At 49.9% G+C, this 27,776-nt stretch overlaps 2 protein-coding genes across 2 annotated transcripts in view; one reads left to right on the plus strand and one right to left on the minus strand.

Moving 5' to 3' along the window:
• Med15 (mediator complex subunit 15) overlaps nucleotides 1-19,460 on the plus strand; it is a 63,568-nt gene extending 44,108 nt beyond the window's left edge. Inside the window, exons 4-15 of the mRNA XM_013031509.1 lie at nucleotides 1,894-2,135; nucleotides 3,397-3,723; nucleotides 5,166-5,294; nucleotides 15,274-15,401; nucleotides 15,496-15,623; nucleotides 15,796-15,930; nucleotides 16,005-16,068; nucleotides 16,856-16,922; nucleotides 17,237-17,397; nucleotides 17,483-17,649; nucleotides 18,164-18,262; nucleotides 18,865-19,460. Of these exons, the coding sequence (XP_012886963.1) occupies nucleotides 1,894-2,135; nucleotides 3,397-3,723; nucleotides 5,166-5,294; nucleotides 15,274-15,401; nucleotides 15,496-15,623; nucleotides 15,796-15,930; nucleotides 16,005-16,068; nucleotides 16,856-16,922; nucleotides 17,237-17,397; nucleotides 17,483-17,649; nucleotides 18,164-18,262; nucleotides 18,865-19,001 (1,784 nt within the window). The 3' untranslated portion in view covers nucleotides 19,002-19,460. The remainder of the gene's footprint in view (nucleotides 1-1,893; nucleotides 2,136-3,396; nucleotides 3,724-5,165; nucleotides 5,295-15,273; nucleotides 15,402-15,495; nucleotides 15,624-15,795; nucleotides 15,931-16,004; nucleotides 16,069-16,855; nucleotides 16,923-17,236; nucleotides 17,398-17,482; nucleotides 17,650-18,163; nucleotides 18,263-18,864) is intronic.
• Nucleotides 19,461-20,230: 770 nt separating this feature from the next.
• LOC105997177 (coiled-coil domain-containing protein 74B-like) lies at nucleotides 20,231-26,623 on the minus strand. The gene is made up of 8 exons (XM_013031510.1): nucleotides 26,398-26,623; nucleotides 24,628-24,672; nucleotides 23,722-23,778; nucleotides 22,721-22,883; nucleotides 21,565-21,754; nucleotides 21,407-21,483; nucleotides 21,273-21,329; nucleotides 20,231-21,104 (listed from the first exon to the last, which is right to left on the minus strand). Exons 1-8 carry the CDS (start codon nucleotides 26,621-26,623, stop codon nucleotides 20,966-20,968), a joined length of 954 nt encoding a protein of 317 aa, XP_012886964.1. The 3' UTR covers nucleotides 20,231-20,965.
• Nucleotides 26,624-27,776: the final 1,153 nt, after the last annotated feature.

Here is a 27,776-nt window from a genome sequence, read left to right on the forward strand (position 1 = left end):
TCGGTCGTGGGGCTTGAACTCTGGGCCTGGGCGTTGTCCCTCAGCTCTTCAACTCAAGGCGAGCGCTCTACCACTTGAGCTACAGCGCCACTTCCTACAGAGAAAAAACTTTTAAGTCCTCTTTGAGCTACCAGGAGGGTTGAGTGATACTGAGCTTATCCTGCAAGGTAAGGGTGGGGGAGGGAAGGCTTGTTAGGAGGCTGAGGAGGGCTTGTATTTTGTTACTGAGATAGAAACATTGCGTTTCAAGGGACTCAGCCATCAATCAGTGCCACGAAGGGTCCCCATATCCCCACAGCCTTGTCCTGAAGGATGTCTCTTTTGACATTGCTCCTGCCCTTGAGTCAGTGCTGGCTGTGGCTCACAGCCATGCCTTCATCAGGCTCTCTTTCCTTAAAGGAAGGAGGTGTTTTGTCTTCTTTATCCTCATTATCCCTGCACACTGTGCCTTGGCTAGAAGTAGGCTGGCTTTCTTTTTATCATCAGTTTCTTTTTCTTTTTTTTTGTCAGTTATGGGGCTTGAACTCTGGGCCTGGGCACTTTCCCTCAGCTCTTCAGCTCAAGGCTAGCACTCTACCACTTGAGCCTCAGCACCACTTCTGGTTTTCTGGTGGTTTTATTGGAGATAAGAGTTTCATGGACTTTTCTGCCTGGACTAGATTTGAACCGCGATCCTCAGATCTCAGCATCCTGAGCAGCTAGGATTACAGGCGTGAGCCACTTGCTCCTGGCATCAGTTTCAATATTATAGTAAGAAATGATTTTGAAATGTATTGGTTTAGGGTGCCCACATGATGCCAGTTGCTGGTGGCTCATTCCTATAATTCTAGCTTCTCAGAAGGCTGAGATCCAAGGGTGGAAATCCAAAACCAGCCATTAAATTCTTATCTCTAGTTAACTACCAAAAAACCAGAAGTGGAGCTGCAGCTCAAGTGTCAACTTTGAGAGAAAAAGCTAAGGGCCAGTGCCCAGGCCCTGAGTACAAATCCTAGTATTCACATGCACGCATACACAAATGCTCACCTGAGTAATTCTCCTAAAACTGTCCTAAAGCACTTAGTCACAAGTTGAATGATGAAGCTCTGGTATCCTCCTGCCCATACTCTTCCCAGCCTGACCCTAGCCCACATCCTGTTTTTAACTTCTATGAGACCTGGTCTACTGGGTGGCACTAGCTGAAAGTTGAAGTGGTTCTCAACTACATCCTGTTGCTCTCTGTTAGAGACCCTCTCTACACTGACTCCTTGCCTTTCGATCTTCCTGAAAGGGTTAGTGGTACCCAGGGAATGTTTCTCCCTAATGCCTTCTGTAAACACCAACACACAATTAAGGTCAATTCAGGCCTTTATCCAGTGTCTAGACTTTGTGACAGACTTTGCCAGAGAGTCTCATAGAGCAGGCTTAGCTGGGTGGGTACTGGTGGCTCAGACATGTAATGCTACTCAGGAGGCTGAGGGTTACAGTTTGAAGCCAGCCCAAGCAGGAAAGTCCATGAGATTCTTACCTCCAATTAACTACCAACAAAAGCCAGAAGTGGAGCTGTGACCAAGTGGTAGAACACTAGCCTTGAGCACAAAAGGTCAGGGATAGTACCCAGACCCTGAGTTCAAGCCTCAGGACTGACATACAAAAAAGAAGCAGGCCTGGAGACACTGGTGGTAGTCTCTATGTGACACTGGTTAGCTGTGGTAGAAAGTTACATAATCAGCCCAAATAACACTTTCTACCTGATCGCCCTGTCTGATAAATGAGAGTTATTGAGGATTTTGTTTGCTTTTGCTTTTAACTGCCCTCAGCAGCCTGAGAAGCTGTTACATTGACCTTGCCCTGTAGTTCAGGCAGTCTGTGTGGTGGTCTAGGGCTGCATCTCTTAAGTCTGGATCTCTTTTCCAGCCCAGCTCCAGCTCCAGCAGGTGGCGCTGCAGCAGCAACAGCAGCAGCAGCAGCAGCAGTTCCAACAGCAGCAGGCTGCACTACAGCAGCAGCAGCAACAACAGCAGCAACAGTTCCAGGCACAGCAAAGTGCTATGCAGCAACAGTTCCAAGCAGTAGTGCAGCAGCAGCAGCAGCAGCTTCAACAGCAGCAACAGCAGCAGCAACACTTGATTAAGTTGCATCATCAAAATCAGCAACAGGTACTAGGTCTCCCTGTTCCCACAGTGAGTCTCTGTCTTGAAGTTCATGAGCCCAGAAAGTTGTCAGCTTCAGTATTAGATGTGGGGAACTTAAGCTGTCCCTCCTCCTCCATGGGCTTCCTGAAAAATATGGGACAGAAGATACTGCACTGTCTTGGGAAGAGGATGCTACATAGTTCGGAAGGTTCTCTCAGATAGCCCTTGGCTCTGGATTGCAGACCTGCCATATGCCAGCAGAACTGGAAGTCTTTCATATTAAGAGTTAGCTCCCACCTGTAATCTTAGGAGGCTAAGACCTGGAAAGATCATAGATTAAGCCAGCCTGAACAGAAAAGTCCACAATACTATATCTCCAGGTAACCAATAAAAATACTAGAGTGGAGGCATGTCTCAGGTGGTTGAGTACCAGCCTGTGAACAAGAAAGCTAAGCAAGATCATACGACCCTGAGTTCATGCCCCAGAATGGGCATGAGAAAAAAGGAAAAGAAAAAACAAAGACACTAACTGAAGCAAGAAGAGCAAGAAGGAATTCTGAGATTCAGTTTTCTTCAGAGAATATACATACGTTCAGTTTTGTTTCTGCTGCTCTTTGGTACAATACCAGTTCAACTCTCCAGCTGTTTGTTAGGTCAGTAGCAGTGTCATCTTAGGGATCTTGCTGGCCAGAAGCTGCTTTGTCTTCACATGGCTTGTGTTCAGAAGTTAGACATGTTCAGTGTCTATCCTCTTGGAAGGTTGAGGGAAGAAAGCCCAAAAGGGGCCTGCTGGTCCTTGGATCTTAGCAATACCTCTCCCAGAGCTGACAGTGTTTGCTCGCTGTCCTCATCCTATAGAGCAGACTTTGAGATCCTCACAAGGCTCATACTGCTGACTTGTCACTCTACTCCAAAGTAGCATTAGAAGAATTCTGCAGCTTCTAGCTCACCTGCTATGGCACTGTACCTATTATTTTACCTCTTACGAACCTTAGATATTTCTCTTGAACCATCCCAGAGACAGACCAGTCTCTATTGTCCAGGGCACAGGCACACACTTGATGTGTCGTTCATGACTGGAAGATGGCTGGCGTGGTCCTCAGAGGCACAGAGCCCTTGTGGTAAATGTGCTTCCCTCCCTGTGTCAGAGGTCAGCCAGGCAGGCCTTCCTGAAAACTGAATTTATGCCTCCAACTGGACTCTATGGGATCGAGGATGGCATAAGGAGCAGCTGAAGCCCCAGAGGCTTATGGGTAGTAACCCAGTGCTATTATTCTGTTTTTAGATACAGCAGCAGCAGCAGCAGTTGCAGAGAATGGCACAGCTGCAGCAGCAGCAGCAGCAACAGCAGCAGGTGATGCAGGCCCAGCCTCCAATACAACAGCCTCCAATGCAACAGCTGCAGCCTCCTCCTTCCCAAGCCCTCCCACAGCAGCTGCCGCAGTTGCATCACCCACAGCACCACCAGCCTCCGCCACAGACGCAGCAGCCCCAAGTTGCTCAGAACCAACCACCACAACTCCCGCCACAGTCACAAAGCCAGCCTTTGGTTTCACAGGCTCAAGCTCTCCCTGGACAGATGTTGTACACTGCTCAGCAGCAGCTGAAATTTGTGAGTACCTAAGGTCCACTGTGGAACACATGCTTCTCTCCTCATGGTGTCGCATATAATCAGTGGCTCTGTTAGCAGCAGTTCTACTGAGGCTAATTTGAGTTTAGGAAGGTTTCTTGCTGCAGTGGGCTTGGGGAGTCCCTCCCCAAGCCAACCCTCATATCTGGCTCCATAGTACAGGCCAGCAAGAGAGATACTTCCACATGCTACACAGAGATTCACAGATGTGTGGCTATGTGGAAAGTTGTAGTAGTGTCCATTGGGCATTAAGACAGTGATGGTTAGATTGATATAATCGCACCACGTGGGAGGATGTGCTGGGTATCAGGCATCCATAGTGCTTTACTTGTTGCTGGGAGCTATGTTCTATGCCAAGATTTATTTTTATTTTTATTTTTGTGTGTGTGTGTGCTGGAAATTGAAATCAGGGTCTCATGTAAGCTAAGCATGTGCTTTTGCACTGAACTACACCTCCAGCCTTGAGCCAGGTTCTTTTAGCCTTGTCATTACCATATTTTTGAGAGGCATATTCACACAAAATACTATTTATTTTCAATCTCATTGTACATCTGTGTACAAAATGAGTCCTATTTTAACAGAGGACAGAATATTGCCACCAAGCAGAGGTGGCTGTGAACAAGATCCATTTGAACATCTTTTGAGCTACTCTGAGTTTTGCCCTTTTCTATTTGTGATTCATTGAATGGCATGAGGACAAGGGCCTTGCCTGAGCTGAGTGAGAGGCCTTGCAGAGGCACAACATCCTGGGGTGTAGTGAGGAATGGATATGGTCCCTTACTTGTCACCTGAACCTTTGTGAGCTTCTTGGTGGGCTGTGCTTCTTGTGGGGATTGGTTCTGGCATCCACAAATGTCTAGGGAGGAGTTCCCTATTTGCACCTGGCCAGTGTGAGCCCCTTGTGGAGGCTTCTCCACGTGGAGGTCCCACAGTTGTCTGCTTTTCCTGCCTCGCTCTGTTGCCACATTCATCTTTCCAGCTCAACCTGCTACAGGCTGGCAAGCCCTAGTTTCCTTCAAGGTGTCTGGGCTCTGAATGAGGCTCTTGTGAACTGTCAGTGTGTTTGACCAGAAGGATGAGTGAGCTGGGCTGTGGACTTAGCTTTGGAAACCATCGCTTTGCTCCCATGATGGTTAGTGTGATGAGTATATGGAGAATCCCAGTGGAGTTCTCAGTGCTGAATCCCAGTGCAGTTTCTCTCCAGAGTTAGGAAAGTGGGGCTTGGCCTTGCAAACTTGATATTTCTGATTACTTTATGGGACCAGGAATGGAAAGTAAAGTGACATCATAGTCTGAAATCGTGATAGCATCATCCCCCACCTCAACAAAAGGCTTATCAGATCTCACAGCTCCCACACAGGTAGTGGGTGCCCTGCTCGCTGCCCTGGGTAGCTCCAAGTTGCATTCTCCATTCCTCCCTCAAGGTCCGAGCTCCGATGGTGGTTCAGCAGCCGCAGGTGCAGCCCCAGGTGCAACAGGTACAGCCTCAGGTGCAGCAGCCGACAGCAGTGCAGACAGCTCAGGCTGCCCAGATGGTGGCTCCCGGAGTCCAGGTGAGGGCCTTGAGAGCCAAGGGCTTCTTTAGTCACTAGCAGGTACATGTGCAACCAAGCACAAAGCTCAACAATGAGGGTCCTGGTTGGATTAGGGGCCACCTTGGTAGTATGGAGTCCTCTTCCCCTTAAACTCTACAAGATACTCCTAAGGTCCTCAGGGTAGCTAGCTCTGCTCAGGTCCAACTGAGACCTAGTAGTTGCATAGTGCATGTTGTTCCCACTTCCTTGGGCTCCCATCATCTTTGCCTCCTTTCTATTACCCTGAGAGGTGATTAGAGATGAGTACCAACTTCACCTTCCCTCAGCTTCCACTGAGCTAACTGGGGTCAAAGGCAACTTTCTAGAAACTAGGAAGAAGACAGGAATAGCACTAGGCATCTGGCTTCAGAATGCTTGCATGAGCATGTGCTGCAACAAGTAAATGAGAGAGGGCATCAGAAGCTTGCCCACCGCTAGAGACTCCAGTACCTTGTGGGAAAGGTGTGCACTGCCCTCATGTTGCTAATTGGCTTGCCCCATTCTCTGAGTGTTAGATACCTTTGGGACAATGGAATGCAGGAAGCTTTGCTTCCTGTGGGTTAGTTTCTTCAAGATGTAGCATATCTTGTGTGTCAGATGTCATTTCACAGTGGAGATGAAAGCTTGGTGACAGCCCTTCGCTCCCACTTTACCACTTAGTCTCTGGGACATAGTCTCAAGAGAAGCATATTGATGAAGGGGGCTGAGGTAACTGGCAGCTTCCTGCGTCACCTTCTCAGATGTGGCTTTGTGTGAAACATAAAACAGATTTGAGGTTTGTGGCCAGGGCAAGCTAACCACTTGTGCTACTGTAGTATAGGGTATGTCCTTAGGCATTGGAGAGGCAACTTCTTTTGGTCCTTGCAGAAAAGGATGTGGCATGTGTTTCAAATCGGTTCAGTAGTGGAACATTGTGCTTGTCCTGCCAGTGGAAGTTATTCCCCTTATTCTTCATGACCTTCCCTCCCCACTTCATGGATACCTCTGTACCTCTGTTCTGACCAACTAGGAAAAGGAGCAGCTCTTTTCTGGTCTCTTGAATATTCGAAAAGTAGGCAGCTAGGTAATGGGCAGTGTACAGCTAGCATGTTCACAAGCTGCTAGCTTGAAGTGTGTGACCTGTGGCATGGCTGGTATCTCATCAGCTACCAGAAGCAGGATGCTTCCTTCTGTGTGTGCTCAGAATCCTATACTAAAACTAGTGTGTAGGGCACTGCTCTTCCAACCTGCCTGCTCCATAATTCACTGCTTCAGGTGGAGGCCTGTTCTGCTAGCATAGGGCCAAGTCTAGACAAGTCACCTCTGGAGCACATACCTTGTGCAGTGTTGAGGGTTAATGGCAAGTGAAGCCACGGTGGCTTCAGTTCTCTCTGTTCAGATGGGGACCATAGAAATATTGCAGGTCTAAGAGAGGGAGAATTTGCTTTATTTCCAAGTGGGTTTGGATCTTTCATATGTATGCCAGTAATAGGACTTGAATTCTGTGTCTTACATCTTTCCTCAGCTTTTTCACTCAGCTGGCACACTACCACTGATCCATACTTCCATTTCCAGCTTTTTGCTGACTGATTAGAGAGGTTTTGCTGCCCAGGATAGCTATGGAGTTTTGATTCTCAGTTCCCAGCCTTTTGAGGAGCTAGGATTATAAGTGTGAACCATTGGTATGCAGTGTGAGTTTGGATTTTTGACAACTGCATCATCAGTGTTTTAAGGAGGGTGGTCCAAGGCCCTGTGGCACACTGTGGCACATTGTGCCTTGGGTTGTTGGCAGTGGGATTCCTAAGCACTGGTGGCAGAAGCTTCATTAATTCTCAAAGCCCAAGAACAAGTTATATGCATCTATGTTTGATTTTTAGTCCAGATTGTGACCACCTCAAGATTCAGTTTTCCTGAGGGCTCTCTTACAGTTCTTTATCTTACAATATCAGTTTAGTGAAGCTGGTTGACCAACTTTTCTTTTGTTTTTATAGTAATGGGATTTGAGCTCAGGGATTTGCACGTGATTGGCAAGAGTTCCAACCTTCACAATACTGTTCTACTAAAAACAAAGTTCTGGGCTTGGAATGTGGCTTAGTAGTAGAGTGCTTACCTAGCATGCATGAAGCCCTGGGCTCAGTACCACACAAACAAGAAAAGCTGGAAGTAGTACTATGTCTCAAGTGGTAGAGTGCTAGCCTTGAGCAAAAGCAGCTCAGGGACAGTGCCTAAGCCCCAGGACTGGCTAAAATTAAATGAATGAATGAATGAATGCAAGCTTCTGGAGTATAGCCAGTTTGCTTAGGTTTGACAAGTCCTCTTTGCATTCATGGCCTTCCATTTAAACCCAGCTTGCCATAGTGGAGAACTGCTCTGAGCCATAAACCTTAACAAATGTGTAGTAACTACAGAAGAAAGTGGCGAGAAATATGAGAAGCAGCCTAGAATAGAAGAAACTGTTCAATGTCCTTTCTGAAGTCTTATTTTCATGTACTGTCTTCCACATTAATGTAGAGTGAAATGTTTTCTTGAACATTACTTAGCTTTCTGTTACTGTAACAAAATACCTGAGATAAGAAATAGAGAGAGAGGAAAGATTTATTTCAGCTCACAGTTTTGGAGCTTTCAGTGCATTGGTCTCTTGGCCCCTTTGCTTTTGGACTGGTGGTGAGCAGCATATGGCAAGGAGCATAGTATATAGCAAAGCCTATAACTTCATGGTAGCCAGGAAGCAAAAGAGAGCATATAGACTTTATTCCACAGTTGTCTTCAAGGTCACACTTCCAAAAATCTTCCCCAAAAAAATCTTCCAAAATCTACTAACTCCCATCTCTTAAAAGGTTTCTACCAACTTTCAGTAATGCCAAGTTGAAAGCCAAACTTTAAAAAACTTAAAAAAAAATTTGTTTTGCACAACTAGAGGTTGAACCCAAGACCTTTGTATGCTAACTAGGCATTTTATTATACCTCCAGCTCAGGATCAAGCTTTTAGTACATGAGCTCCAGATCCCAGTAATAGTATCCTGTAATAATCTCTTGCCAACATCATCATCATCATCATCATCATTGTTATCCTGAGGCTTGAACTCTGGGTCTGGGCATTGTCCTTGAGCTCCCTTTGCTTAAGGCTAATCTCTACCACTTGAGCCACAATACCACTTCTGGCTTTTTCTATGATTAATTAGAGATAAGAGTCTCACAGACTTTACTGCCCAGGCTGGCTTTGAATTGTGATCCTCAGATTTCAGCCTCCAGAGTAGCTAGGATTATAGGTATGAGTCACTGGCTCCTGGCTCCAGTCAACATTAGTTTGAATGACTGTAATATACTGTGAATGTCTCCTGAAGTCCTTAAGTGTTTTCTTCTTAGAGTCCTCCCCACTTCTACCTGATAGCCCTGTTTGAACTCAGGGCCTCACACTCCTTTTTGTTCATTTCTGATACTCTACCACTTGAGCCATTATTCCAACCTAGCTAGTTAGCTAGAGATGGATTCTCCCAGACTTTGTGCCCAGCCTGGCTTTGAACTGTAAGCCTCCAGAATTTAGTCTCCTGAGTAGGTAGGATTACAAGTGTGAGGCACAGATGCCCTACTGCATTCTTTTATTTATTGATTGATTGTGGTACTGGAGTAAGAACTCAGGGCTTCACACTTGCTGAGAAACTCTTTCCTGCTGAGTCATGACTTCAGTCCTATTTTGCACTTATTTTTGAAATAATCTCTCACTTCCTGCCCTGATATGCACTTGGACTGCAGTCCACCTGTTTTAAGCTTCCTGTTGTAGATGGGATGAAAGATATACTTCACCATCTCTAGCTTCCCTTTCTTGAGATGTAGATGCCATCTCAAGGACTTGTCTCCCTGAGCTAGCATCAAACCACAATCCTGTTCTCAGTCACCCAAGTAGCTAGGATTTCAGGCATACAGTTTGGCGCTATTACAAGTGATGGATATATTAGTACATAGTTCTCAGAAGCAAGTCCGTGGTGCCAGTTGCTGGTGACTCACACCTGTAACCCTAGCTTCACAGGAAACTAAGATCTGAGAATCACGGTTCAAGCCAGTTCAGGCAGGTAAATTCATGAGCCTCTTATCTCCAGTTAACCACCAAAAAGCCACAAGTAGAGCTGTGGTCCAAGTAGTAGAGCCCTATCCTTGAGCACAAAAGTGACATTGCTTATCCCCTGAGTTCAAGCCTCAGGACCAACCTCAGTACTGGCACCAAAAGAAAAAAGAAAAAGAAAAAAAAGAATTAGCATTGACCTGGATCTCTTATCTGATATTATTCGTGTAGTTGCTAAAGGAGTGGAGAGGGAGTATTACATCACCTGCAGAAAGATTTACTAGGATCCAAGAGTATGTGAAAACAGCTAAGCTAAGTCACAGGTTTCAAAGAATTACCATCAAAGAAAGACATCTGTTACAAATGTACATGTGGCATAGCTGGCTGGTGGTTATCCTCTAGTTGGGCCTAGGCCATCCACAGAGGACCCCTCTGTCTTCCCTCTGAGCCTTTCTGAACAGTGGACATAGTAGGGAGATCTTTTCTAGATAGCTGTGGCCTGGGAGTAGTGAAATATTATCACTTGACAATGAGTTACTGCTTGATGGCTGCATGGCTCCTCTGATCCACTAAACATTGTTGATGTGTTTTCTTCTGTAATTTCTAGTTGCAAGAAAATGAACTTTCCCTGTCAGGAATTCTCCCTTTTTAAATAAACCACTCAACTTTAAAGTAGATTTATGTTTTTATTCCTTCTTAATTTTCTTCTTCCTGGGTAACATTCATGTTCACCTCTTGTACCACTTGACTTCCAGTTCTTCTCCCTTCGAAAGAACTCTGTAGATGGATTCCTGACTGTGGCCACTAGTTTTAAGTGAATATCTCACATTTCTGTCAGGAGCCCAGGAGAGAGTTTTAGCCCCTCCTGCGGTGCAGGCAGTACCCTCACACCCCTTTCAGTCTCCTTTCTTTCTGAAATGGTAGTGGGCCCTGCTTTCCAGGGACTGGGCTCTACCCCTAGAGCTGGAGTAAGGGTGGCAGGACCCAGAGCCATGGCAAGTGCAGCCTGTCTTGTCTTTATAGTTGAAGAAGTAGAAACTGACGGAGTTTATCCTAGTTGGTACTGGAGTTCCTGCTTCTATAGTCATCTTTGATGCTTAGGAACAGATCTGACTGGTATCCCTGTGGAGGAGAACTTCCTCATAATAGAGAAAGCCCACCAGGTAGAGGTCCAGACTCTCCTGCCATCCCTGACTTCTCCTGTTATTAGTTATGAAGGAAACCAGTTCTGCTATAATCACTAGGACCAATAGTCCTTGGAGGAGACAGGATTTGGGTTTGGTATGGTAATAAGACTTATCTGGGCTCCTTTCCTATTTCAGTAATGGCTGACTTTTCTCATAGCAAGCCTTGTTGGCATGTACTCTTTCCAAATCTTTCCCAAGATTCTGGTCTCCCAGAACTGCCTCAGTCCTAGAGGGCTGTGGGTCACAGGATTCTGATCTGTGGCCAGGACAACCAACAAGGGAGTGTGGCCAGTAAGAAAGAAAGGTCTGGACGCAGCATTCTTGGTCACTTCTACATTCCTGATGTCCAGCTGCACCTGGAGATGCTATAACCTGGAACACATCAGCAAGCCTCCCCTCTTCGTGGGCTGCCTGAGCTGCCCAAGGGTGCCTTACTTTGGCCTTCTTCCTTGAGAGTCTGCACAGCCCTACCTGCCATGCACTGTGATTCTTGTTGCGATCACCTTGTCTGTTGTCCCTCTGTCCTCAAAGATGATTGCTGAAGCCTTGGCCCAAGGTGGGACGCACGTAAGAGCCCGGTTCCCGCCCACCTCCACCATGTCTGCCATCCCGTCGAACTCCATCTCTTTGGGCGGACAGCCCACAGCACAGGTATTTACGGGCCGGGTGGCGCACAGGTCTCGGCCAGGAGCTTGGGGTTCCTCTGAGCGCCTTTGTAAAGCGCACCTGTCATCATTGGTGACTTCCTTCATGGTGGCTTTCAGAGTGCCAAAGCAAGTATCATAATTTTTTTGTTTGTTCAAGTAAGGCTAAACCCAGCTGGTATTTCTTGAGGGGCTATGAATAAATCTGGGGTTTTGTGGGCTTTGGGGGCTTTTTTTCTTCCTAGTTTAAAATAGTCACAGTACTGCTATTTTCATAGTAAAATAAAACAAGCCATGCAAATAATTTGGCTTTCTAGAACTGTGCTATCTAATCCTGTGGTCACAATGTATAGCTACTTGCACTTAAATTAATTAAAATTAAACTAATAATTCTCCTCATGGCAACAGTTACATTTTGAGTACCTCACAGCTCTATGGGAAAGTGCCTGGCTGCTGAACTGGACAGCACAGATCACAGGCAATGGCCATTGTGTAGAGGTGGTGTTGGCCCAGTGGGCAGGGAACTGGATCCACACATGCCTTATGTGATAGATGTAGACTCTGGGAACCTTCTACTTTTCAGAGGAATTAATCCCTGCTTTTCCATTATCGTGGGAAGTTGGACTTGTCCTTGTGTTCTTTTAACAGTTGTCACCCATGTTCTGTGGGCCTAGTTATTCAGCAGGGCTGAGAATAAGATGGGCTTGAGGTTCTTGCATCATAGAGGCTCTACATTTTAGCGAGTTTATCATGAAAACCTCAAATTTGCCAAAAGACCCTTAAAATTCCTTTTCCTTTGCAGGGAAGTGCTGCTGTAAATCTTTGCCCTTTCCTGAGGGCCTGGCTATAGTCAAACCGTGGGCAGTGTGGTGTGACAGACTTTGTGTAGCCGCCTCCAGAGGAGCTGTGGCTGAGCTCCCCTGGGATTCACAAGTGTCAGGTGGGGCTGTGGTGGGAGTGAATGAGCAGTAGCATAGAAAGCAGGACTTATTTGAGGGGTGACATATGCCAGGCCTTTGTGTTGAGCAGGTTGTAGTTCAAACTGAGAAGGGCCCATAACAGAAGGGCTCAAATGAAACTCAACACCTCTGCTTCTCAGTAGGATTCCTCATCAGATCACTCCTGTTGGTCTGATGATATAACCTGGCTGGCCAGGCTTTTGCATGCTCCTGGATGAGCTTCCCCACCTCTGAAGCTACAGAGTCCACCAATGCCTGGTCTGAATTGGGGTTTTTCTTGCCATATTAAGTTGGGATTGCTCTTCGCCATGTACCTAGTGGCTAGTATTTCCACTGGGATTTCTCACAGGCACCTTGTCCCTCCCACCTGCTTCCAAACTCATTCCCTTCCCAGCCTTCCTGGCCTCCTGTGACATATTAGCAGTGACTTCGTGACTTTCAGCAAGTCACCTCTTTCTGAGCTTCCTTGTCACCTGTGATTTACGGGTGACATGTGCAGGGTTTGTGGCAGGCAATCAAAAGCTCTTTCCTGAAAGATGGGCTCTTTTCATCTTGACTTTTGCTAGCAGCTGTGTCCATGTGTAGGACATTGATAGAACAGAACTGGAGACGGCATGAAGGGCATCCCCCTCCCACCAGGCTCATTCCTCCCATTCCTGGGACTGAGTCTCTTCCCACCACATTTTGCTCATTGGGCTAGTTATGTCTACAGATGGGTATTGGGGACCATTCTTTAGACCAGATGTCTGCTAGGACTGGGATGACCCAATGCTAGACCCCTGGAGAGCTCTTTAGGGCTTCCTATTCAGAAAATGAAAAGGTGCTCTTGAATTGTTTTCCCTCCTGCTGGAAGTCTTGGTCATACTTCTCTCATCCTGAGCACAGCCTGAAAGCATCCTCCTATGTGTTAACAAATAGATGTCTTCACACAGGAGTCCCCTCCAAACACATTTGAGAAGCCATCCGTCCCCTAAATTTCCTCTGCACCTCACTGGGGCTGGGTGGCACAGAAGCAGCCAAAGGATGGAGATTGGGTATTGCTTTGAGAGCAATCAGCTGCCCTTCCCCATGTCTTAGATCACAGCCTCATATCGGAGGGAATCTCCTCATCTCCCTCCCTGCCCTGGGAGTTGGTGGTGTGTGCCCCAGGCCCTCTGGTTAGGTACTGAGATGGGAATGTGAGGTACCCTTCTGGCTGTAGCTCCCCAGCCACAAGGCCCTGTGGGGAATATTCTGCCTCACAGAGAAGCATCAGTCTTTAGCCACAGCCCAGGGCTGATGGTCTCCTGTCTTACAAGAAACAGCTGCTTAAACAGGGACTGGGTACAGGTGAAAGAGAAGGGGTAATAGTATGTCCTGGGACTTGAGAAGGGCTAGGCTAGACTGTTCAATTCTTTATACTCTATATTATTTATTTTCCTTGGTACCATCTGTAATTTTCTGCATGGAAACTTACTACTCTGTAGTTTTTGTGAGCACATGGATTGATTCTTGAGCATATTTTCTAGTGGGGGGACATGTGCCTGCACTAGTGTTCCCAGGACCCAGTTTACCCCAGCATCACGAGTGTGTGTTGGACCTATATGTCAGAAACCTGTTACACTTTTTCAGCTCAACATAGCCGTCCCATGTCTGATGCTAACACAACATGAATCTCCATTCAGAGTGACTAGGCCCAGCAGCTAGAGGCCTGTGTTCTCTTAGTCTTCTTTTCCCCTCCCCTCTCTCTCCCCATTCCTTTTCTGCCTTTTCCCTTCTCCCCTCTCTTCCTTCCCATCTAGGGTTTTTTTTGTGGGGGTTTTTGGTGTGCTTTTTAAAAAAATCACAAAGTAATAGAAACGGTTCATTCCATCTGTTACTCTCACTGGGCCAGTGACTTTGCTTGGGGGCACAGACCCAACCTTGTGGACAGCACACCTGTGGGGAGAGGGGGTTTGCCCTGTGTCTTGGTGCTGCCTGCCACCCCAGTGCATACAGCATGGGTTGTGAGGAAGCCTCCATTTGCACTCTGGGCATCTCTATCTGGAACTCTAAGTAGAGTCATCCTTAGCCAGCACTCCTGCCATGGTGAAAGTATGAGTGCAGAACTGTGGCCCCAGAATGTATCAGTATCAGAGGCTATGGACTGGCCCCTCAGAAGGAAGGCTTTGAAGGGGTGCTCAGCAGGTTGAATAATGTGTGGGAGATGCCACCTTGGGCCCTTGACAATCTGGAGTTTTGCAAGGCCTCAGGTTGGTCCCAGTGTGTCAAGGGACTGGCACAACTATCATCTTATGCTTTTCTGCTGGAAGGAGTAACACATCTATCCCTCCATGCCAGACACTGTGGTTTCAGCTCTTGGGGTTCATAGGTGAAGTTGGTGCTAATAGCGGTACAAGTGGCCCAATTTGTACCATCTGGGATGCAAACTAGGGAGCAGAGAGCAGCCCTGTACTGTGGACAGGCCCGGCCTCTGAGGAGTCGAGGCCTGCATTTCTGGGGCAGAGTCACACACTAAGCCTGGCTTCCTGACAGTCACTTGCCCCAGCCAGTGGGTTCTGCATCCAGAGATGGTGCTGGATGAGGCTAGAGCAGGTGTCACCTGTGTATTGGCCTCCTTGGACATACAGTTAAGCAAATCCAGATGGACAGAGTATAAGACACCATGTCTCCATCAAGCAAAAACCAGTCAGAGGATAGAAGACTTTTGTGGCTGACTGTGTTTTGGGGGCCCATCAGCCTGGTGGCTTGGGAGGTCTCGTAGAAGCATGCAGGAAGACTGGCCCATGGCTAGTAGAGCAGGGCCTTATTGACCTACAGATAAGAGCACTGCAGGCATGATGCAGGCCATTGCATTCCCAGACCTTCCTCTTTCTTATACCCCCATGCCACAGAAGCAGGGGAATAGTCATGGCTGTCCAAGCCCAGAGTCCTCGTGTCCTCCACCAAGAGGCCAAGCTACCCTGCCTGGTATTCCTGCCAGCCCCTCAGACACTGTACCCAGAGGTGGTGCTTGTGCCTAGTTGTGTATGGGAGCAGCATCTGAAAGAAGATAGTGGTATAGGGTAAAACTGCAGAGGACAAGCCTTTGGGTGCAGTGGGAAGCTGGGAACAGGTGGCAGTGAGCCGGCTGAGCCCCTCCACTTGCAGGTCAGCCAGAGTGGCCTCACCATGCTGTCCTCGCCGTCGCCAGGCCAGCAGGTACAGACCCCACAGTCAATGCCTCCTCCTCCCCAGCCGTCCCCACAGCCTGGCTCGCAGCCCAACTCCAACGTCAGGTAGGCTGACCAGGGATACCCCTCCTTGCCCAGTCCCTGGGGCAAGCCCACTCAGGTACCCCACTCAGACCTGCTTTCTTTCATTTGACTGCAGCTCTGGCCCTGCCCAGTCTCCCAGCAGCTTCCTGCCTAGCCCCTCCCCACAGCCTTCACAGAGCCCAGTGACAGCCCGTACCCCGCAAAACTTCAGTGTCCCCTCGCCTGGACCTTTAAATACCCCTGGTAAGCTGGACCTGGGGCTGGACCTGGGGTGGACATATCACAAGGGGCCAAGAGTCAACCTCTCCATCCCAGTCCTCAACTTAGAAGGGGTGCATGAGCTCTTGGACCCTTCAGAGCATCTGCACCCCACAAAGGTTGGCAGAGAGCTAGCCTCACCTACTGTGTCCTGCAGTGAACCCCAGCTCTGTCATGAGCCCTGCAGGCTCCAGCCAGGCTGAGGAGCAACAGTACCTGGACAAGCTGAAGCAGCTGTCCAAATACATTGAGCCCTTACGCCGCATGATCAACAAGATCGACAAGAACGAAGGTGAGACTCAGGCTGGGCGCAGGGCCCTGCGAACCCCCTGTGCCCTGTGTCTCAGTATCCCCTCTTTGTCCCAGACAGAAAAAAAGACCTGAGTAAGATGAAGAGCCTTCTGGACATTCTGACCGACCCCTCTAAGCGGTGAGCTTTGCCCTTGGGCCCTGAGCAGGATATGGAAGGTCCCTAGAGCTTGGCAATGTAGGCTTAGCAAAGGAGCCAGCAATTCTGTGACCCCTGACAGAGGCTACACATAGGAGTCCTGCTGTGCTTCAAGCCCAGACTTCAATTCCTTCAGCTTTTGCTCTGTTGAGGATTCCTACTCTGATCCATGCTTCTACCCTGTGGCCATGACAGCCTGGCTCATCCGGCCATTATCCAAGGCCTAGTTTGTAGTGGCCTTTCTGTCAGCTGCTATAATAGGCTAACTTTGTCACCCATGCTCAGCAGAACTAGTTATGGTCATACACGATGGTGACGGTGCCTGTGAAAAGCATATGGGAGGAAGTAGCTGGTCAGGTTCTAACCTTTTCTGCCTGCTAGCCTCATGCTGCTCTGAGCATTAGTCTTGGGTAGCAACACAGACCTGTGCATGTGGATGGTCCTTCTTCTGTCTCTGCCTCACCTCAGCTAAGGTCTGCTTCCTTTCTAGACACATCCCTCATTTGCATACTTGGCGGGGAGAAGGCCCCCCCAAGTATGAGCTTGTTGGAGCTGGACAGCTGTCCAGGCCCTCCTGGGTTGATCCTTCATTGGAGTTAGAGGGATTGGCCTAGAGGAGGCTGAGGTCTTCTCAGTCTGGGTTGGGAGTGGCTGTGGACTGGCTGGGTTTGTGTGGTTGTGGCCCAGGAGTCTGGATCAACACCCAAGCATCACCTGCTTCCCTGGCCCCCCAGCACAGAAGGATAGCCCACATGTTCTCTTCCCTCAGGTGTCCCCTAAAAACCCTGCAGAAGTGTGAGATTGCCCTGGAAAAACTCAAGAATGATATGGCAGTGGTGAGTAGAGCCCCAGGGTTGTACATACACTGTAGCTAGAAGGAGCTTTTATGCAAAGGCCAGTCTGCTATAGAGAGTGAGGACCTGAAAGAGGTCACCCTTGTCTCCATGGGTATTTGCATGCATTTGCCAGCCTAGCACAAGGCCCTAGCCCAGGGAAGGAACCTGGGTGGGAATGAGGTTGTTGGGGCAGGATTCTTTCCAGGAATACTGCAGGAAGCTGCTGTGATGAGGGACCTGGGATCTGGAAGACCTGTTCAGGAGGGGTTGACGCCACAAGCCCAGGCTGGTGACCTTGCCCATCTTGTTCCCAGCCCACCCCCCCACCCCCACCAGTGCTACCAACCAAGCAACAGGACCTGTGCCAGCCACTCCTGGATGCTGTCCTGGCCAACATCCGCTCGCCTGTCTTCAACCATTCTCTGTACCGCACATTTGTGCCTGCCATGACAGCCATCCACGGCCCACCCATCACGTATGTGCGGCTGGGGCTAAGGCTCATGATGGGCGGTAGGAGGACCAAGGCTACATGTAATCATGTCACCATGGTCCCCATCCAGGGCTCCCATGGTATGCTCCCGGAAGCGAAAGCTTGAGGAGGATGAGCGCCAGAGCATCCCCAACGTGCTCCAGGGGGAGGTGGCCCGGTTAGACCCCAAATTCCTGGTGAACCTGGACCCTTCCCACTGCAGTAACAACGGCACTGTCCATCTGATCTGCAGGCTGGGTGAGTGTTCAGGCAGGGTTGGGTGGCTTAGGAGAGCAAGGCCTTACCTTCCCATACCAGGGCTTCAAAACACTGGTACTTGCCAGGTACGTGCTGGTGGAGGCTCAAAGCTATAATCCTGTCTACTCAAGAGGCTCAAGTTCATAGGATCCAGTTCAAAGTCAGACAGGGCAGAGAATTTTCTAGGCATTATAAACTTGGAGGCATAGCCCAAGTGGTAGAATGCTAGCTGAACAAGGGAGTTGAGCAAGAGCACAATACCAGCCTGCTAAGCTACCTCCTCCGTCCTCACTCCCTTTGAGAAGTGGCTCTTGTCTGAGGTTGTGGAGGGAACTGTGTCAGCACCCCTGGATACCCATCTTCACAGGGGACTCCATGACCCAGTGTTCAGAAGTCCTAGAGGCATCCAGGCCAGCAGCAAGGCTCCCTGCAAGGAGTAGAGAGCCAGTTCAGGAGCAGGGCTGTGTGTGTTAGGGCTTGGGCCAGATAATAGGTGCAGCCTTATGTGTTACAGATGACAAGGACCTCCCGACTGTGCCACCGCTGGAGCTCAGTGTGCCCGCTGACTACCCTGCCCAGAGCCCCTTGTGGATCGACCGGCAGTGGCAGTACGGTGAGCCAAAAGGGGATACCTGGGGGCCAGGACAGGTGGGGCCAGCTCTGTAGGTCAGGAACACTTCTCTGTCCCTCCTACCTCCCCTGCACGGGCGGGAAAATGTTGCTCACTGGTCACCTGGAGACAGCCTCTGCCCTGCATTGTGTCCTTCACTCTCTGTTTCATGACTCCAGGAAGCTGTTTGTTAGGGGAGGGGTGAGCAAGCTCATGGCTTCAGGATAGACCCAGCTGTTCCTGGCAGCCACCACAGAGCTCTGTAGTGCTGACACAGGGCCACTGCCAGGAGCTTGGGCTCATGATGATCCATCTGAGGGAAAGATGAGTCTCTTTGGTAGACATTTTTTCCCCCCACCCTGGCATACAGCAGAGCTAGGCTGGGTCCCTAAGAGTGTCACAGAGGAAAAGCCAGGGGCTCCAGATCCAGTTCACATTCCAGTTCTTCACTGAGTTTGGGACTATGAAGACCGCCCATCTGCCAGGCAGGAGCAGGAGACCAAGACCAAGGCAACTCCTCCCAGAAGTGCTTTCCGGCCTGGGGCTCAGGTCCAGCTGCTCCTTGCAGAAGGCTTGGCACTTACCAACTCACTGCTCTCTTGCAGATGCCAACCCCTTTCTGCAATCAGTGCACCAGTGCATGACCTCCAGACTGCTGCAGCTGCCCGACAAGCACTCAGTCACCGCCCTGCTCAACACCTGGGCACAGAGCATCCACCAGGCCTGCCTCTCAGCTGCCTAGCCAGGAACTGTGAGGACCGCCTGCAGCCTTGTTGGGCTGCAGGCCCACACCGCCTCTTGAACATTTCTAGGTGTTGGCTTCCTTAGAGCCTGGGGTTAAGTTAGCTTTCCTGCTTTTATCTCCTGCCTTGGGGACCTACCAGACGTTTCCCCATACTTGTGCAGCACAGGGCCAGGTGACTGGAGCTGGCTACCCAGGGAGTGAGGGTCCTCCTAGAGAAAGTTCTCCCTGTGTTCTCTCCAGGTTCTGTCTACTCAGCAGCATGGGGGAGAGCTCAGGGTCTCGTCCAAGCATCATGTGCTAGAATACATTGTACTCGTTTTTTATAGGCGACTGTGGAAGACACAAGAAAATCCTAGGCCAACTTTGCTCAGTATTGGGTTCGTACTGTGCCACTTGTGGCATGTGGACCACATACAGCGACACTCCTAGATAGAGGACATGGGGTCCTGTCTGGAGGGACCTCATGGGCCTCCTGCTCAGCGCTGTGAGGGCACAGGGGTGTCTGAGAGCCTGATCCCTCTGTCACTTGGGTGAGGGTGCTGTGACCTGTGGCTGGGCCCCAGTATCCTCAGAACACCTACTTTCCATGCCAACCCCCAGAAAATCTGGGCTTCCTTGAGGATTGCCCCCCTGGGTCACTTGCCACACTGGGCAGCACCAGCAGCCCTCTGGTGGCAAGTTTTCCCTTTTTATATGTGCACTACTCTGTCATATGTGGTTCTTAAAATAAATTTATTATTCCTGTGTTTGTTCTTCACTGTATCCCCTCCTCCCTTAAATCAAGGTCACTATCAGTCTCAAAGGTGACTAGTTGGGCCCAGGATGCCCCACACCTTAGCTCTTCTGTTCCTGAGTTCTTTTGCTCAAGGCTAGCACTCTACCACACCACTACTTCTGGGTTTTGTTTGTTTGTTTTTGGGGGGTCGGTCGTGGGGCCTGAACTCTGGGCCTGGGCGCTGTCCCCCAGCTCTTCAGCTCAAGGCTAGTGCTCTACCACTTGAGCCACAGCTCTACTTCCGGCTTTTTCTGCTTATGTAGTGCTGAGGAATTGAGCCCAGGGCCTCATGCATGCAAGGTAAGCGCTCTACCACTGAGCTACCTTCCCAGCACCTACTTCTGGGTTTTGGTGGTTAATTGGAGATAAGAGTCTCATGGACTTTGCTGACTGGGCTGGCTTTGAACTGTGATCCTCAGATTTCACCTTCCTGGGTAGCTAGGATTACAGGCGTGAGCCTCCAGTGCCTGGTTCTTGTGTCAGCCTGGTTTGTACACTGGTCAAATTCCTGCTGTGGTTCATGCCAGAGAATAAGGCAGTGGGGCCATGCTGCCGCTGGAGTAGACACAAGCTGACCACCTCACGGTGATATATGCAGTTGCTGTTCTGGAGGTGGGGGCGAGGGAGCAGCTAGCTCGAGAGGACAGTCCTCCTCTGGCGGTGGACTCCAAGCACAAAGGGCCCAGCTGGACCCTTGTTGGCAGCGAAGGACAGTGTTGCACCTATAGGAGTGCCCGTCTAGACAGGAAACTCAGCCTAGAAGGCCATTCTTGGGCCAATCGAGATCAGAAAGCCACTTGGCCTCCAAGAAGGTAATGTGGGGCTCTGCTAGCAGTTTACCTTGAGGGAAGTCATCAGCTCCTGGGATGAGGCATCCTTGGCTGCCCCAGGCCTGGCATTCCAGACTAGCAGAATCCTCGATGAGGGACAAATGGCCAAAGAGAGACTGATAGCCATGAGACAAGGAAACTAGGTGAAACAAGCTTTATTTTCTGTTTTCAACTGGTAATAATGTGCTTTTGTGTAAATAAAGAATAGCAAAACAGTAGTGAGAAAATAGTTTTTCAGCTCCGAGATTAAGTACTTTATCTGTCATGGTTTTTGCCTAACTTGGAATTGAGTGGCTGAAAAGTAGTGGAATCGTGGGAGGGGAAGGGAGAGGGCAGCAGAGCTGCCGGACGCTGGCTCAGAGCACCGAGCGATGCAGGCGCCGGTTCTGCACCACCTGCAGCCGCTTCTGCCGCTCTGCGAAGTTGCTCTTCAAGCTCTGCTTCAGAGCAGGCAGGATGCCTCGCTCTGCCGTGGACATTGGGCTCAGAATCAGGCTGCAGGTATGGAGAGGGGTGGCTACCATGAGCAAGCAAGCCTCTACAGCTTGTGAGTGCCCTGGAATTTAGGCCTTCTAGGAGCTGGCTCTGTTTCTTGAGACCCAGCCTGCCTCCCTGTAGACACTATGTGCAGGGCTTCCCACTGTCCCATGCCAGGGGCCTTACCACTTCTTAGAGATGCCCTTGGTGGAGACCTTGGGGAACTGCATGGCCTCCTGGTCTCTGGGGAAGGAAGTCAGCAATGAGCCCGTGTTGCCAGGTCCTATTGGGCTAGGGCTGGGGGGCACAGGGACACTCACTTGAGAGAACCAGACCCGGCCTCAGTGACAGCCTTAGACCTCTGATTCCCCTCCAGGAGAGACTTGAGGTGTTGCAGCTAAAAGGCAGGGAAGAGAGATACAGTGGGATGCATGGTGAGGCCCACATTGGTGCCAGTCCACTCCCGCCCAGGCCTCACCTCTTGGGCCTGCAGAAGGTTGGCATTCCACAGCTGCCGGATGACCACCTCACACTGCTGCACTGTGGTGGGCTTGCGCAGGTGTGGGGGCAGGCTCAGTGAGGCAGCTGCCCCTGTCACCTGCTTTCCCCTGTGCTGGCTGCTCCCTACCAAGGGTGCCACTGAATTAGAGATCTCCGCATCCTCGTCTCTGAAACATCATTATGGCAGCTCCGAGATGACCTGTAGTTTGGTATAACCACCTACCTGCCAGCCTCCCCAGGGTGCTGCCCATGCCAGTGTGGATGTGAGAAGTGGAGAAGGCCCTGCCCGTTCTCACACAAACCAGGGTATCCTGGGACCAGCCGGGAGCAGGGTCAGATAGGGGTTGAGTGGAGCGTGGCTAGCTGCTAGGCTACCCTGAACCGAACCCTCCCTGCAGACTTCTAAGGAGTGTTTTAGGACTATACAGAGAAGCAGGCCAAGTGCTGGCCTTCACAGCAGCAGGGAGGCCTTACGAATTTAGGAGTCAGCAGAGCCTGGCTCTCTCTGTCTTGCTAGCTTTCCAAAGGCATCCTGTGCCCATCTCAGTCTAACCAGGCCCGGGAACCCAATATAACTGTACTTGGTTTAAAAAAAAAAAAAAAAAAAAGCCAGGCACTGGTGGCTCACGCCTGTAATCCTAGCTACTCAGGAGGCTGAGATCTGATGATCATGGTTCAAAGCCAGCCTGGGCAGGAAAGTTCGTGAGACTCTTATCTCCAATAAACCACCAGAAAACTGGCAGTGGTGCAGTGGCTCAAGTGGTAGAGCATTTGCCTTGAGCTGAAGAGTTCAGCGCCCAGGTCCAGAGCTCAAGCCCCACAACAGATAAAAAAATAAAAATAATAATAAGCCAAATCACTTTTGGTTTCTTCTCTCTGAGAAAATGGTTTGGGGGGTACCGCTGGTTCTCTTGATTCAGGCCCTCACAGGATCCCTTCATGACCCCCAGGGAGGGGGAAGAAACTGGTACCCATCAAATAGGGCCTCCAGCTGACCACTTCTACGAGCCCGGTGCAATCAGGCCCATGGAGGAGGAGGCAAAGCTGCTGGTCCAAGGGTGAGAGCCTATGATGAAGTGCCGCCATGGGGTCTTTGGGGTGCAGCCAGGCCCTAGGAAGCAGGAAGCCCTTACTTGGTCTGGCCCTGTACCCCAGGGACTCTGTCCAACTTGCTGCTTTGACTCGTGGAAGCACCAAGTGGCTGTTCTTCTAAGTCCATCTTCTGGGAGATGTCAGTTTTCGACTCTTGTTTCCTGCAGGAGCCAGGCTGGGACCTGGTCTTGGCTTGAACGGTAGCTGCAGGGCAGATCCAACATGTCGTCACTACAGGCCTCAAGACCTACAGCCCAAGGTCTTTAGGATTGGCCACTGGAGCCCTATCCCTGCCTCAGTGTAGCCCTCTGTAAAGGGAAGATGAAAACTGTGTGTCTCTCTGATGGCTGTTAGGAGGGTGACTGACCCCTCTGAGTAGTTGCTGTAGAATGTTCTAAAACAGTCACAGTAGTTGGAAGCTGGCCTTCATTTTGGGTACAGTGAAACTGAAGGAGAGGCCTAGTCCCTGTCCACACATGCCTGTTGTCCCAGGTCCATTGCTTACTAGCAGGGCTGCTGGGAGGACGGCAGCATAGCGGAAGAGACCTGCAAAAATGGTCTGTGGGCAGGCTCATCCCACCTGCATCTTGCCTGCGTTGGAGACACAGGCTAAGCAGGGCTTCTACTAGGCAACCACTACCCACCCTCCTCCCAGGAATTCCACTACAGAAAGCACTTGGAGGTCCCTCTTGCTGTCCCTGACTCCTCACTGTCTTGCCCTGCATGGGCCTGCCACGGCACCTTTGTGCCCTACAGTGACACAGTGATAAAGACTCAGTCTTGCTAGAGTAGCCTGCCACTAGACCATGGTTCTTGTGCTTCCCATTTCAGCTTGGGGCATTAGCTCCACCCCCACTGTATCTTGACTCCTTTTGGCTGCCCTTGTGTTCCCAAACCACAGGGTCTTCCCTGAGATTTGCCTGACAGAGGGCCACTTTGAGTTTGCAGCTTTCTAGTTAATACCCCATAATGGCCACACAGCCCTGGACCTCAGCAGAGCACTCCTCCAGCTTGGAGTACAAACAGGTGCCGATCTACTCACCTGATATTGAGCTGGAAATGGACTTGTTGGACTGGAGGCTCAAGGAGGAGCTGCTTCCTGCAGGAGGGGACATAAGACTCAGACCAAGACAATGGCAACTTACCTATGCTTACCACTTAGCCCTGAGTGTTGGTTCAAACCTGTGGGCTCCCTATGATACGCATATTCCCATACAGCAGCGCCAGACCCAGCACAGCACCCCCAGGAAAAGAGACCCCTGGAAAGACTTCCTGAGGGACCATCCAGAAAACACAGGAAGCCTATACCAAAGGAGCATCAGGTACTGCTGTTGAATATGACCTCCCTCTCCTGCTTTCCTAGCAAGGCCTCCAAGTCCTGCAGAGCTGAAACCACTAGCTCAGGCTGTGTGTTGCTCAGAGCAGCCTGATGGGTCTGTTCTGCTCTGCTGGACAAGGGGCCTCCTACCTGTTCTATTGAGTCTTCAGGAAGGGAAAGCCCTGGGCAGGCTAGACACAAGAACATTTCCACCTGGCATCTTAACTAGCCAAATCACTTGATGTCCAGAAGGTAAGTGAGCCAAGGAAATTAACTGAGGCATCCCTGAGTGGGGTCATCATGAAGAGGAATGCCTTAGACATGTGGCTTGCAGGTCTGAGTTTGGCACGAAGGATTCCCCTAGGGAAAGTGCATAGGCTGGGGTATCTGGGTGAAACCAGTTAGGGTGGGAAAGCCCAGCAGTTCTGCTCAGTTAAGGGTAGATCTGCAGGCTCCCCAATCCTGACTGCCCAGGGGCTCTGAGCATGGTACCCAACTGTGGCTAGGATAACTGGCATGAGTTCTAATCCCCCGAACCAGTCCTGACTGAGCAGCCAGATGGGCACAGGGTTTGGAGGGGATGTTGTGGACGGTGGTAACTTGCCATTGGGCACTCGGACTCAGTTGTACCTTTCTTTTGTGGCTTCTGATTCATTATTAGCTTGTAGTGGAGATCTGAAAGCAAGCACATACTCCGGTTACTTTTACAAGGAAGACAAAGGACAATGTTAGACCTGCCCCATTTTTGCCTTGGTCCTCCCATTGGGCCCAAGTCTCAGCTGGTGATCGTGCTGACTGGATTCTGTTGTGGAGCCCACCAGCTTTCTCCCACCAAACCTTTACCTTGTGTATTCTGGGCAGAAATGCCTCTGGATGTTGCCTGTCATCCCACATCATGCCCCTGATGTCTTCAGGACACCCACTTCTAGGCCAGGTCGCAAGGGGATATGATGGATGACAGCTCTCTGATGAATGTGAGCAATGCAGGGGTCAAACAGTACCTAACACAGGGCTGGTCAGGCCAGGCATCAGACTGGATAAGATTCTAGAAAGCATGGGGAAGGGGATCCATCCACATAATAGACTCCCAGTGAGGGATTCTAGCACTTCAGGTACAGAGAGCACCAGAAAACAGGACAAAATTGATGCCTCAGGTGGGCAGAGGATCCTTGGCTAACATGGGCATGTTTAATTTGTGAGTTCTTGGCTACATTTAACCTCTAAAAATCTTTTATGGGGGCTGGGAAAGGTGGCTCAGTGGTGGAGTGCTTGTCTTGCATGCATGAGGCTCTGGGTTCAATTCCTTAGCACCACATAAGCAGAAAACAGCCAGAAGTGGCGCTGTGGCTAAGTGGTAGAGCGCTAGCCTTGAGCTAAAGAGTTGAAGAATAGCACCCAGACCCAGAGTTCAGGCCCCACGACTGACACCCCCCCAAAAAAATCTTTTATGGGTGGTCAGTTGTGGGGTTTTTTTGTTTGTTTTTTGTCAAGGGGCTCGAACTCTGGGCTTGGGCTCTGTTCCTCAGCTCTTCAGCCCAAGGCTAGCATTCTACCACTTGGGCCACAGTACCACTTGTTTTCTAGTGGTTTATTGGATAAGAATCTCACAGGCTTTCCTACCCGGGCTAGATTTGAACCGTGATCCTCAGATCTCAACCTCTTGAGTAGCTAGGATTACAGGCGTAAGCCACCAGCACCTGGCTAGTTATGGGGTTTGAACTCTGGACATTGAGCTTGCTTGGCTTGCTTGCTTTTTGCTTTACCACTGAAGCCATGCCTCCAGCTCGCTCTGCTCTTTACTCATTGTCCTGGGAAGTTTTTTATTTTTTTTTATCCAGGCTGGCCTCAAACCAAGATTCTCCTAATCTCAGCTAGGATTTACAGCTAGGATATACAGACATGAGCTATGGTCATCCAACTTTGTGAACACTTTAGCTCAGGACCTAGACCCTGTCCCAGAGCTTTTATTTATTTTTCTTTTTTCCCAAGACGAGTGCTCTACCATTAGAACCACAGCCCACTTCTAGCTTTTTGGTGGTTCATTGGAGATAAGAATCTTATAGACGGTCTTGCTTGGGCTGGCTTTGAACTTCGATCCCCACATCTTAGCCTCTTAGTGGCTACATCTTGAGCCACCAGCACCAGGCTTTTGTGAAAACTTTTTAACAATATGGTGGTCTGACTCTGCAGAGCCAGCTGCAGAGGAGGAGTGTGTAGTGGGGAGATGACTCTCTGGACAGGGTGTCTGGGAGCAGGAAGGAGGCCAACGGCCAGCCAGAAGATGCTGCCTTGTATTTTCTCCATATCTCAAGTCTGTTCTAGAGTATATGTGCTGAGCGCTTCTGGCCGCAGCAGGCCGGGGAAGCCCAGGTGTGGGGACCCGGGAGCAGCTGGACTCACCTTTGTTCTCCCGTTTCAGGTACTCGATCTCCTCATGGAGCTTGACCAGCGTCTCCGAGTGCTGCTGCTGCAGAAATTGCAGGCTCTTCTCTAGATCCAGGATCCGCTTCTGGGCTTCGTAGAGCCCAAGCTGCGCAGCAGGCTGCTGCTGGCCTGAGGGGCGCGGGCGCGGTCGGGACGAGCTCCTGGAGCTGGAGTTCGAGCTGACGGGCCGTGGTGCGGCCATCACCCACGCCCCTCTCAGTCGCCCTTGGCGTCCCTGCCACCGCCACTGCACGCAGCCTGCTCAGTGGCCAAGCTGACCCGACTTGGCTCCGCGTCGCCACGGGAACGGGCGCGCCCGCGGGGGCGTGGCGTGTGGCTGGGGCGGGGCCTGTGACCGCGTTCTGCCCAGGCATTTACACCTGAATTAGAAAGCACAGCTGGCTTGAACTTGTTTGAGAACTTGTTTGCGTCCGCTAATATTTCTCTTTATCCATTGTAACGGCTCGCCTTTTGAATAGGATATGGTTACAGGCACAAAAATCAACAAAAAAATCCAGTTCCAGCAATCGCAGAATCTTTATTATTATAAATGTAGGTAAAGTAGAAAAGAGGCCAGATTGTGATGAATGCAATTCCAGTTACTTAGGAAGCAGAGATGCAAAGAACACAGATTCAAAGCCAGCTGGACAAGAAGTTTTTTTGTTTGTTTGGTTTTTCCCCCTGGGGCTTGAACTCAGAGCTTGGGCATTGTCCCTGAGCTTCTTTTGCTCAAGGCTAGCACTCTACCACTTCATCCATAGCACCACTTCTGCCTTTTTCTGTTTATTTGGTACCAAGGAATCAAACCCAGGGCTTTGTGCATGCTAGGCAACTCTACCACTAAGCCACATTCCCAGCCCTGGCAAGAAGCTATTAAAATGTCACCTCAATAAGATCTTGTGGGCCTGGTGCCGGTGGCTCACATCTATAATCCTAGCTACTCAGGAGGCTTAGATCTGAGCACCATGGTTCAAAGCCAGCCCAGGCAGGAAAGGCCATAAAACTCTTATCTCCAATAAACTACCAGAAAAAAAATGGAAGTGGCTCAAGTGGTAGAGTGCTAGCTAAAGAGCTGAGGAACAGCTCCATGACCAACAAAAAGATTTTTTTAAAAATCTGTGGGGCTGGGAATGTGACTTAGTGAGTAGCACTCTGGGGTGCTGCGTTCAATTTCCTTGGTACCACATAAAAGTAAAACCAAAAATGTCTTGTGGTAGTGCATACCTGTAAATCCAGGTAATCCCAGCTACTCAGGAGACTGAGATGGAGAGGATAGTTCAAGGCCAGCTAGGCAAGCAGGTTCAAGAACCTGGATCAACCAATAAAAAGATGCCAGTCTACCAGGGTACTTGGAA

The sequence above is a fragment of the Dipodomys ordii genome, unplaced genomic scaffold, assembly GCF_000151885.1.
Source record: "Dipodomys ordii isolate 6190 unplaced genomic scaffold, Dord_2.0 Scaffold141, whole genome shotgun sequence".
Lineage (NCBI taxonomy): Eukaryota > Metazoa > Chordata > Mammalia > Rodentia > Heteromyidae > Dipodomys > Dipodomys ordii.